Below are 12,213 nucleotides of genomic sequence, written 5' to 3' on the forward strand. Positions count from 1 at the left end.
TTCTGCATTATTACAACTCAAGCATATTTTAGGGGTCCCTATGTTACAGCTAATTGTTCATCTACAGTGGCTGGTGTGAAGGAGAATTTATTTAACTACGTGTCTCTCATATTGTTTTGCTGGGGCTTAGTGTCCCTAATAAATGTTTGTTTTTATATAATATACAATTAAAAAACATCATATTCTAAAGAAACTTCTGAATTGTTTTGTTCTAAGCAGACTGGAGAGTAACGGTGAAGTGGACATTTTTACTCCAACGATCACCATGGATTCCAGGTGAGATAAAATTCATACTTTTACAGGAGGGTAAACCATTTACTTTTAAAAATAAAACTGAAAGTAATTAAATCTTATGTTTTTTTCTATATTAACTTTTGTGATGCTCTGTAATTAACTGTTTTTTTTTTTCCATTTTTTCATTCATTTCGTCAATTGTCATTTTCATACCATGTATTTGTCACAACTCAAAGAAACAAAACAGAAAGAAACAGAACAATCAGCAGAAATGTGTCAGTACTGTTTATTGGTTTTCATATTCATGTTAATAATAATATAGGTTGACACACATTTTGTGACCTTACATTGTTATCCTAGTACCAGTCCATGTCACGAAGATACGCAGTGAAGGCTAGATTATATAGTAGCCATTCACACAGAACAATTTTCTGCTTTTCCCTTTTTTTTTTCTATGTAAACATGTAAAAATGCACTAACCTGACATAGCCAATGTGCTTGCATCAGGCTGCATTAAAAATAAATAAATAAATAAAAAAAAAATAAAAACTCTGACAGTCAAGTTTAACTAAAAACACATCTCCTTGCAGTTTTCAGTCCAGTTAAAATCTCATGGTTTTATCTGCCAAATAATAACAATTGTGCTGCTTTTGAATTGGTTTTCTATTTAGACATTGGTTACAAAAACATCTTTATTTTTCAGCCTCTCACAAAAGTGTGTTATTAAATCAGTGTGTCAATTTCAAAGGAGTTCAACTTTTAAAAATGTGCAAATGAAATGCGGCACTTAGGGTCAATATGAATATGTTTAAATAGCAACTATAATTGGAGTAATTATATATGGTATAATTTTAATTCATGCTAAAAATGCATATAATAAATTATGTTGCATTTTAATTGGTGTTTGAATTAATTTTACATAAAATTTCTGACACTTGCCTCCATCTTTTTTTTTTTTTTTACAGACAGCCAAGTCTTCCACCACACAAACCAACTCTGATTCATGAAGGTCCTCCAAAACGATACTTTCTACATACAGAGAGAAAAATGATTGATGATACTGGAAAAGTCCGAAAATGGACTTATGGAATAAAAGACACCAGTAAACAAAACAAAGTTGTTCTCCTGGTGGGAGAGACTGGCGCTGGCAAGACGACTCTCATCAACACCATGGTCAACTACTTACTGGACGTTAAGTTTGAGAATGAAATATGGTATGAAATCACAGAAGAAGAAGCCAGAGATCAATCAGAATCACAAACCTCTGAAATCACCATGTATGAGGTCTTTCCTGATGAGAGTCCCATGTCACTTACCATCATTGATACTCCAGGCTACGGAGACACTAGAGGACTGGAAAAAGATCTGGAAGTTGCTGAGAATTTAGCCACTCTGTTTCAGAGCAATGATGGAGTTCGTGAAATTGATGCGGTGTGTTTTGTGATTCAAGCGGCCAAGAATCGTCTCTCAGACAGACAGCATTACATTATCAGTTCAGTTTTGTCTTTGTTTGGGAAAGACATTGTGAACAACATTGTGTTTTTAATCACACACTCTGATGGTCTGCCACCCAAAAATGTCATCGGTGCCATTAATAAAGCTAAAATCCCCTGCAGACGAGACAAAAGTGGCCAACCTGTCTATTACTTATTCAACAATCGACAGGCTGACGCCCGTCACAATGAGAAGCGTTACATTCGTGCTCAAAGAGACGCCTGGGAAGACAGTGTGGAAGAGATGAAGAAATTCCTTCAGTCTCTGGATGAAAAGAATAGAAGAAGTTTAGAGTTGACTTCAGATGTCCTGATTAAGCGTATTCTATTAGAAGCATTTATGTGCAATTTACAGCTGCGTGTTCAAGAGATTGAGCTGAAAAAGACTGAAAAACTCCAGATTCAGGAGTCAATAATGCAAAACAAGGAAAAGATTGAGGAGTGTAAAAACTTTACCATTAGCTTTAAAAAGACTGTGAAACTGAAGGTGCACATTGACAGCGAATCATGGAAGCACAGGAAGGCGACGACCTGCACTGTCTGTGAGGAAAACTGCCATGAGTTTGGCTGCTGGTGGGCTTCTGATCCCAGCAAATGTGAAGTTATGAAAAACGGCTACTGCACCGTGTGCACAGGGAAGTGTCATCACAGCAAACACGTCAAAGAAAACAAGAAATACATCATCAAAAACTCCAACATAAAGATAGAATTTGACAACTTTATAAAAGAATATGAAAAAGCTGAAGAAGAGTCCAAGAAGTTTTCATTTATAAAGGACAGACTTGAGAAAGATCTGCAGGAGATTGAAACACAAAAGTCAATTATTCTGTTCAATGCTTACAGAACCATCAAGAATCTGTCTGACATTGCATTGAAACCAGACTCTGCCTTCACTCTTCAGCATCTCGACTTCTTCATCCCCAGAGTGAGGGAGGCTGGGAAAGAAAACTGGGTACAAGAGCTGGAGGAAATGAGGAGAAATGCTGAAGCAGAAGAAGCCAATAAAGACAGTCTGAGTTACCTTCAGGCAGGTCTGGCAAAAATAGATCTTTTTTTAAAAAAGCAATGAACACATGCAGACAGGACAATTGATCAGTCAGTGACAATGAGGAAAACTATTTACAATGAGTAATAAATGCAGGTCACTTGCTGTAAATCTGAAGATAATAATGTTCATTTAACCATAGCATCAAATTAACTGGTAAGCTTGAACATTTTAATCTCCTGTATACTATAATTACACTGTTAATTAGTATTTAAATTTTTTGGATACTGGATGATTTCATAGAAAATGTCACAACCACAAACAGATTTGTTTACTTGTGTCAAACTTGGTTGATCTCTTCCAGGGGCGGATGGCCATCGGGAGCACTATGAGAATTCCCGGTGGCCTGGCAGCCATTTTGGCCATTTTTTCTTTTCTTTCTTTCTTTCTTTCTTTCTATATATATATATATATATATATATAGTGCTGTTGTTATTGTTTTTGTTGCCTGACGAATGTACTAAAGTGATTATTTTGGAATTCTCCATTCAATAATAAAACTCTTAATAAATCATTAATTGGTTAGTCTTGATTGGCAACACGTTTCGCCTCCACCAAATGGATGCGAGGCCCGAGAGAGGGGTGGAAGTGTACAGATTCCTGTTCAGGACTTAAAGTGCAGGTCAGTTATCTGAAAATAGACTAATGTAGTTTTGTCTTTGTTTACTTAATTAAGCATTAAACTGCTATAGCAAATATTAGCAGTAGCAGTCAGTTATTAATTTTTCAATTAATGTTTACTGTGCTTTTATTTATTTATTTTTATTTTTATTTTTATTATGTATTATTTGTGTGTGTGTGTGTGTGAGTACGCAAAATTTGAAAAGACTGGTTTATTCCTTCTTTATATTTTAGACATAGGACATATCCTTGTTTGTGCACCAATGTCTATGTAATTTTTTATTTTTTTCTCTGTGAAACAAAATTAAATGTGTTCAAAAAACTTATCATAGTTTTAGTGACAATGACATAAATTATAAACAAAGTATGAAAAGTGTCCAGAGTTTTCATGCTATTAGATTTAACAAAAATTAAATTTGTACCAAGGAGGCATTTTACCCCACCTAGGTGACTTTTAAAATTCTGTATACTCATCAAGCAGACTACAATCAATGCTTGTTTTCTGTCAAAACTGGAAGTGGGAATGTGTTTTTATTCTTTCAGTAATGATCAGACAGTGGTACAAAAAGTTATTAAAGGAGAAGTCCACTTCCAGAACAACAATTTACATATAATTTACTCACCCCTTGTCATCCAAGATGTTCATGTCTTTCTGTCTTCAGTCATAAAAAAATATGGCTTTTAAGGAAGGCATTTCAGTATTTTTCTCCATATAATGGACTTCAATGGTGCCCCCGATTTTTAACTTCTAAAATGTCGTTTAAATGCAGCTTCGAACGGCTCTAAACGATCCCAACCAAGGAAGAAGGGTCTTATCTAGTGAAACGATTGGTCATTTTTCTAAGCACAAAAGCTCGGGTAACACTAGCTCTCTCCGTCCACGACACGACATACTACAGAATCATGTCGAAAGGTCACGTAGGCGGAACTACAGACCCAGTGTTTACAAAGCGAACGTGTAAAGACTAATGAAGTGCAAGTAAGTCAAACGCTGTTAACAAACAAAAAGGTACAACGATGTTGGGCAATTCTGAAGGTGTAGGAGAAAATGAGATGGAGTTTTTTGCCATACCCTACCTTTTTGAGCTGGATTACACAGACAATGAACTTAGACAGAGAGAGGAGACTGCTGCGGCGACAAAAGTCTCTCAAGCCTCGGGCAAACCATGTTCAAACGAGACATGGTGGTGCACGTGTGGAAAATGCCAACTATTGTCAACGGAGCAGGAATCTCAATGCTGTCAAGAACGGACCTTATCTATTCCACTTTCTGAAAGAATCAGCAAGTCAGATGGTGAGTTCACGTGACCTTTCGACGTGATTCTGTAGTATGTAGCGTCGTGGATGTGCATCCCAGAGCCTGTGCTACACAAGCTTTTGTGCTTAAAAAGTATACAAATTTTAATAAAAAAAAAAAAAGACCGATCATTTTACTAGATAAGACCCTTCTTCCTCAGCTGGGATCGTTTAAAGCCCTTTGAAGCTGCATTTAAACTACATTTTGGAAGTTCAAAAATGGGGGCACCATTGAAGTCCATTATATGGAGAAAAATCCTAAAATGCTTTCCTTTAAAACCATAATTTCTTTACGACTGAAGACAGAAAGACATGAACATCTTGGATGATAAAGGGGGTGAGTAAATTATTTGTAAATTGTTGTTTTGGAAGTAGAGTTCTCCTTTAAGAAATAAAACATTCATTATTATTGTCATTAAAGTCAGATGTGTGCAGGAAGGGCAGAACATATGATCTAAAATTGGTTTTGGATGCTGTTAACCTCACGCATTAGCTACATGAGTACTTTTCATATCACCATACCTCCTCCTCCTCATTGCAAACATCCAAGTGATTTTTTGATTTAGAAAACTGCAAACATGCAATGCTGTAGTAATTTATTCATGTTGAAAGCAAAGATAAACAAAGATAGGATTTTAGATATTTTACGTAAGTAAACTGAAAACAATGAAAAAAGTGCAATATTAGTATTGCTTAGAAAACAGTAGTTTGGGGAGAACAGTCGACTGTGGTGTAACGTCATTTCATTCCACGTTTTCTGGCAATAAAACCAAAAAAATAAAAAAATCAGTAAGGCAGCGCACACAGAGTACATATATACACATACAAATGTCTACACATTATGTCACTCTCATTTTATTACTTACCTGCATATACCTCAACTTCACACAGTGTGAGGTATTCACTGCGCCCAGGAATAAAAAGGTTGACGTATCGCCCCTCAATAGGCTTAAACGCAAATGTGTGTGTGCCTCCAGGTGGGATGGGTCCAACAGTTGCTGCCCTATCAAAACACACAGAAATAGAGACGGGCATATTAAATATACTTCTGCCAAAGGCAAATTTGTATTATAGTTTTTGTTTGTTTGTTTGTTTTTTTTGTAATTGCTTAGACACTAAAAGTGGCACATTCAGTAAAACCATCTTTAGTTTTGAGAAATCTGTGTGTAAGTAGTAAAAAAAAAACAGTATATATATATATATATATATATATTTATTTATTTATTATTATTATTATTATTATTATTATTATTATTATTATTATATTTTTTATATTTTTTTTTAAAGCAATTTTATCATATATACATTTTTTTCTAGATATTTGTTTAAGCATTAGAGACACAACACTTACAGCATGTTATTGTTGCCGTTATTCTCCAGGCTGTTGCCGATACGGATCTGAGTACCCTCGATCCTCTCTTCACAACAGTCTCCACGATTAGTGATGCTGACCCTAGTTATCCTGTAGACGTCCAACAAGTCAACTCTCCACCAGGGGTTCCTGTCCTGTTTAGTATGGCTGCATGACCCATGCTTGTAAAATGACTCCCTGTTGCCGTCGATAGCATTTTGAGCAGCTGTTAATGCATCATATCTGGAAGACTGGGCAGCTATGCCTCCAAGAGCAATATTCCCTGTTTAACATAAAGTAACAGGCAATTATTATTATTATTATTATTATTATTATTATTATTTTATTTTTTTTTTTTTTTTTTTTTTTTTTAACTTTCATGTTATTTCTAAAGTATAATCCCAATTTAATGGGGATTATATTTATCATATGTTCCTTCTTAAATTTAATCTCAAATCTATATGTCTATGCACTTTGTTTGTTTGTTTGTTTGTTTTGGTGAAAAGCAAAGTAATAAGTGGTATGACTGACTGTATATTATCTCTGTATATTATTGTTTGTTTGTTTTGCTAGGAACTATTGTTCTTCACGGAAGCTTTGCATTTATTACAAGTGAGCTAATAAAATATTTCAACTCAAATCCGGGGCTGTGCAGAAACCTTTTGTCATGAATCAGGCCTCGGTGGCTCCCTCCGATCACCACCAGAGGGCACACTCTCCTGAGTACTAACCCATTCGGACTCCATTTCCCATAACACCCCGTACCTGGGCTTGAGCACTTGCACAGGTGCCGCTCATCAGCCTGTCTATAATAACCACTTCCAGACGCTCGCTCTTCGCGAAGTCTTGTTAGCCATTGCTGCATTTCTGAGCGTTTTTCCCTGTGTTTGGATTATCTGTGTTTGACTTGGACTGTTTGATCTCTGATTCCCTGCCACCTGCTTTTGATCCGATCGCTTTGTTTACTGGACTGGTGTTACTCTATCTGCCGCCTGCCCTGACCTCTGCTCGTTTACGGATTACTCCTTCGGATTGCCTCTATTGTCCCTGACGTCGTTGCTGACCACTGCCTGTCTGACCTTGATATTGTTTTAATAAAGCTGCAAATGGATCCTCATGTCTCTGACCCCTCATTACACCTTTGGAGTGGCAGGTGCTCAAAGTATAAAAGGGGCACATGGAACAAGGCTTTAAATATGAGGCGATGTGAACTTAACGGAGCGCTCAACACTCTCATTTAGTGCACAGGGCCCAGAATTACTAGTGACCCCACTGGTACTGAGGTCAGATGAGGTTGTTAAGTGAAAGGTTATCATGTGGGTCATTTAAGGCTAAGTTATTATTCATTAGTTTTTCTAGTAGTTCAATTTCAGAATTCAAAGTAATGAAGAGCACTCACTTGGAACACAAATGTACAGTGGTTTGTCCATTTCTGTTAACAGAATAATAACAATCACAAACATATTAGTAAGTACATGAACAAATTGTATCACAGAGTCGTCTTCTCTCTCTCTGCCCCTTACCTGCAAACACCTCAACTTCACACAGTGTGAGGTATTCACTGCGTCCAGGAATAAAAAGGTTGACGTATCGCCCCTCAATAGGCTTAAACGCAAATGTGTGTGTGCCTCCAAGTGGGATGGGCCCAACAGTTGCTGCCCTGTCAAAACACACAGAAATAGATACGGGCATATTAAATATACGTCTGTCAAAGCCAAATTTGTATTACAGGTTTTTTTTTTTTTTTTTTTTTTTTTTTTTTCTTTTCGTAATTGCTTAGACACTAAAAGCTGCCCACTCAGTGAAACCATCTTTAGTTTTGAGAAATGTAGCTATAGTTTCAAAAACTGTGTGTAAGCATTATTTTTTTTCCAAAGCTATTTGATCATATATACTGTTTTTTTTGTTTGTTTGTTTGTTTGTTTGTTTGTTTGTTTGTTTGTTTGTTTTGTTTTTGTTGTTTTTTGTTTGTTTTTTTGTTTTTTGTTTTTTACAGAGATGGGAAGTAACGAAGTGCAAATACTTCATTGCAGTACTTAAGTAGATATTTCTGGTATCAGTACTTTACTTCACTATTTATTTTTCTGACTACTTTTTACTTTTACTCCTTACATTTTTACACAAATATCTGTACTTTCTACTTACATTTTCAAACCAGGCTCGTTACTTTAGTTTTAATCAGCATTTGGTGGATCACCATTCGATAACAAATCTCTAATAAATCATGGATCGGTTAGTCTTGACTTGCAATGCGATTCGGCTTGCGTGCATTCTGCGTCTCCGCCAAATGGCTTCTATCAGAGTAATCATCATGTAACGTAATGTTGTAACTCTGCTGTTGGTGAGTCTATGTTTATGTTCATGCCGATTCCATTCATGCCAAGTCAAGTCTGTTTTAGTCAAGTCATCGTTTGGATTATCGTTTGTTTGGATTTCACATTTGGTTTGTAAATAAAGCTGCACTTGGGTTCATCTCCTTCAAGTCGCCTCTAGTGGATCAATAATCGTTACACATTGCAAGTGACTCGAGAATGGAGTGGAAGCGCCCGGGTGGATCAGAGAGGCAAACGTACTGACCTGTACTATAAACGAAACTAAACTAAATTACTATTATCACTCAAAATACTCTATGCTAAAGGACATCATTATTATGTACTGTAAAGTTACAGTAGTAATTTAGCAAACAAATGTTATGCATTTTGTAATACATTCAGAGGGAGCTAGGGCAGATAACAACACAACCCTTACGAACATTAAAACCAAAATCCATGGTTACTATAGTTCAACCAAGGGAACTACTAATGAACCATGGTTTTGCTACACTGTGTGGTAAAACAATTGTAGTTACATTAAAACAGATTGTAATCAATCTGCCAAAAAACGAACAAACAAACAAACAAACAAAAAAACAAAAAAACAAAAACATGGTTACTATACTTTTACTGTAATATATGGTATATTACAGTAAAAGTATAGTAACCATGTTTTTTTTTTTGTTTGTTTGTTTGTTTGGTTAATTTTGGTAAGAGAAAAATGATATTGCGATAACATGTTCAATATTATGATCTACCTGTAAAGATATCGTCATGATGTTATCATTACTGTACTAATTTTAACATTTAGGCAATTTAGAAAATATAGTTTTCTTAAATGTATAGTATTTAAGCCGTTTTAAGATAAAATAACAACACCTGGTCATAATGTGATACTTTAAATAAAAAATTACATTGAATAAAATTGTTACTGCAAATAGAATATAATGAGGTGGTTGTTTTGCTGCAGGGTGGAGACAGTTCTGCTCATAACAGTAAATGGCTGATGGGAAAAGTGACAGGTACAAGAAAATTAGTAAAACTAAGTAAAAAAGTGTAGTCAGTACTTCTACTTTTACCAGAATATTTTTTAAATATGAGTATCTGTACTTCTACTTTAGTGAAGGATTTGTGTACTTTTGCCATCTCTGTTTTTTTAATAATTTGTTTAAGCATTAGAGAGATAACACTTACAGCTTGTTATTGTTGCCGTTATTCTCCAGGCTGTTGCCGATACGGATCTGAATACCCTCGATCCTCTCTTCACAACAGTCTCCACGGTTAGTGATGCTGACCCTAGTTATCCTGTAGACGTCCAACAGGTCAACTCTCCACCAGGGGTTCCTGTCGTATTTAGTATGGCTGCATGACCCATGCGCATAAATTGACTCCCTGTTGCCGTCGTTAGCATTTTGAGCAGCTGTTAATGCATCATATCTGGAAGACTGGACAGCTATGCCTCCAAGAGCAAGATTCTCTGTTTAACATAAAGTAACAGACAATTATTATTATTATTTGTTTAACTTTAATGTTATTTCTAAAGTATAATCCCAATTTTATTATCATATGTTCCTTCTTAATTACACTTAAACACTTTAATCTCAAATCTATATGACCTTGCAATGTTTGTTTGTTTGTTTCGGTGAAAGCAAAGTAATAAGTGGTATAACTTTATTACAAGTGAGCTAATAAAATATTTCAAGAATTACTAGTGACCCCACTGGTACTGAGGTCAGATGAGGTCGTCAAGTGAAATGTTATCATGTGGGTCATTTACGGCTAAATTATTATTCATTCGTTTTTCTAATAGTTCGATTTCAGCATTTAGAGTAATGAAGAGCACTCACTTGGAACACAAGTGTACAGTGGTTTGTCCTTTTCTGTTAAAATGTTTCTGACAGCTTCAAAACAATACACATCAATCAATCAATCAATCAATCAATAGCTTACAATTGTCATATTTCAGCCTATAATTTTAATATTTTAATGTAATATTATGACACAAAGTGATTGCACATTTAAATCCAAACATTTTGCTTGTATTATTTTAAATGTACCTGTCAAATAAGTGGTGCTAACCCCAGTTAAAAGTGTTAGTAACAAAATCACACGTATGGCCATCCTGATTTAAGACATAACACATCATATCATGTCACCATATGAAGGAATCATTTTCAATTTCTCATCCTCATTCACACACACACACACACACACACACACACACCAAATAAATCAGAATCAGAATTAGCTTTATTCACCAGGTGTGCGCAAACACATGAAGAATTTGTTGTGTTGTTCTTGTTTTTTTTAAGGTGCTCCTGGTACATACAAACATACATACATGAAGAGTTCAGATGCAAAACCAGCTAAAAGCCATCTTGGTCAAAAATGAGATAATGATACTGAGTGAATGCTCTTGACACATATTATACATCCATCAAATACTTTTTCTTCAAACTCACTAAAATACCAGCCTCAGCCCAATCATAAGTACCGGTACTTACATAGAAACCTTTACATATGAGCCTGATAAAAATGCATTTTTTAAAAAAAGACGTCAGATGGATTTAGCTGGTTTTGCATCTGAACTCTTCACATACATACATACATACATGCATGCATGCATATCTGACATGAGAACAGAAAAACATTTAAATAAAGACTTAAAATAAATAATAATGTGTATGAATTTGGAACAGAAAACGTATGTACAGATTTGTGCATTAATTACCCCAATATACAACTGTATAAATAAAGAGATATACGTATGTATTTAAGAAATTCTAGTGAAAGAGGCAATAATTCGAGATGGAAAAACCAACGTATATTCCAGACTGAACAACTGCCACCTAATAAAACTTTTTTAATATAATGCAGTTAATTTTATTTTTATTTTTCCAATAAATACAACAGTATTAAGAACAGTAGCACAGCTACTGTAAGTCTATTTTGACAAAAATCTCAGTTCAGAGTTTGGTACCAAGAGTTTTTCAAATTTATCACTAGTGAAATTGATCCCAAATTTGTTTAAAAACCTGTAATCAATTAAATTATGTATACATATTACAATTATAATTTATAGAGACTGCATTAATATTCAACTCACCTGGAATCATCAATGTATCAACCTCAATTATCTGCTTTTAAACAAAATAATTCATTTTATACAATAAATAAATGGTATTATATATATATACACTCATTTATAAACAATTGCTATATATATATATATATATATATATATATATATATATTATAATTTTTATTATAAGGAATATTATGCCCTGACAAAACATTTCAAACCAAAAGTATGCTATTGTAGATATAAAAGTTAGTACATACCAGCAGTCTGTAAAGAGTTGAACAAGACTGTGCTCAGAAATGATGCTTTATTTATTGCTGAATAAGTCCCTCCCAAAAAAATGAGGTATCTGATCTAAATATTCAACATTAAATAGACCTATCACAAGAGTTCCCGTTTTCTGTAAGCTTTTATTGTGATAAGAGACAATTACATACAGAATTTATAACATTTTTGTATGAATGTAATCAGTGTGTTACAAGTCAGGATGTTATTAGCACTGCATTTGACACTATCAACCACACAATTCTTTTGAATGACCTCAAATTATTTTGCCATTAGTAGAATTGCATTGACATGGTTGAAATTGTACTTATCTGACCTTCGTTAGTTTGTAGCAGTAAATGAAGAGTTATCATATCCATCACAAGTACAGTATGAAGTACCACAATGCTGAGTACTAGAAACATTGCTTTTCACCCTGTACATCAACACATTCCTGCGAGATATCATCAGGAAACATGTTGCTGATGATACTCACCTCTATATTTCTTCATAGC

At 34.7% G+C, this 12,213-nt stretch overlaps 2 protein-coding genes across 2 annotated transcripts; one reads left to right on the forward strand and one right to left on the reverse strand.

Annotated features, from left to right (window-relative positions):
- The first annotated feature begins 226 nt into the window (after positions 1-226).
- On the forward strand, positions 227-2,896 carry LOC127167958 (uncharacterized). The gene is made up of 2 exons (XM_051114396.1): positions 227-276; positions 1,200-2,896. The coding sequence occupies exons 1-2, from the start codon at positions 266-268 to the stop codon at positions 2,794-2,796; spliced, it is 1,608 nt and encodes a 535-aa protein (XP_050970353.1). The 5' UTR covers positions 227-265; the 3' UTR covers positions 2,797-2,896.
- Positions 2,897-5,268: 2,372 nt separating this feature from the next.
- LOC127167961 (fucolectin-7) lies at positions 5,269-11,711 on the reverse strand. The gene is made up of 10 exons (XM_051114398.1): positions 11,695-11,711; positions 11,459-11,492; positions 10,410-10,474; positions 10,200-10,253; positions 9,547-9,829; positions 7,564-7,700; positions 7,440-7,472; positions 6,041-6,323; positions 5,556-5,692; positions 5,269-5,446 (listed from the first exon to the last, which is right to left on the reverse strand). The coding sequence occupies exons 3-10, from the start codon at positions 10,471-10,473 to the stop codon at positions 5,433-5,435; spliced, it is 1,005 nt and encodes a 334-aa protein (XP_050970355.1). The 5' UTR covers position 10,474; positions 11,459-11,492; positions 11,695-11,711; the 3' UTR covers positions 5,269-5,432.
- Positions 11,712-12,213: the final 502 nt, after the last annotated feature.

The sequence above is a fragment of the Labeo rohita genome, chromosome 7 (assembly GCF_022985175.1).
Source record: "Labeo rohita strain BAU-BD-2019 chromosome 7, IGBB_LRoh.1.0, whole genome shotgun sequence".
Taxonomy (NCBI): domain Eukaryota; kingdom Metazoa; phylum Chordata; class Actinopteri; order Cypriniformes; family Cyprinidae; genus Labeo; species Labeo rohita.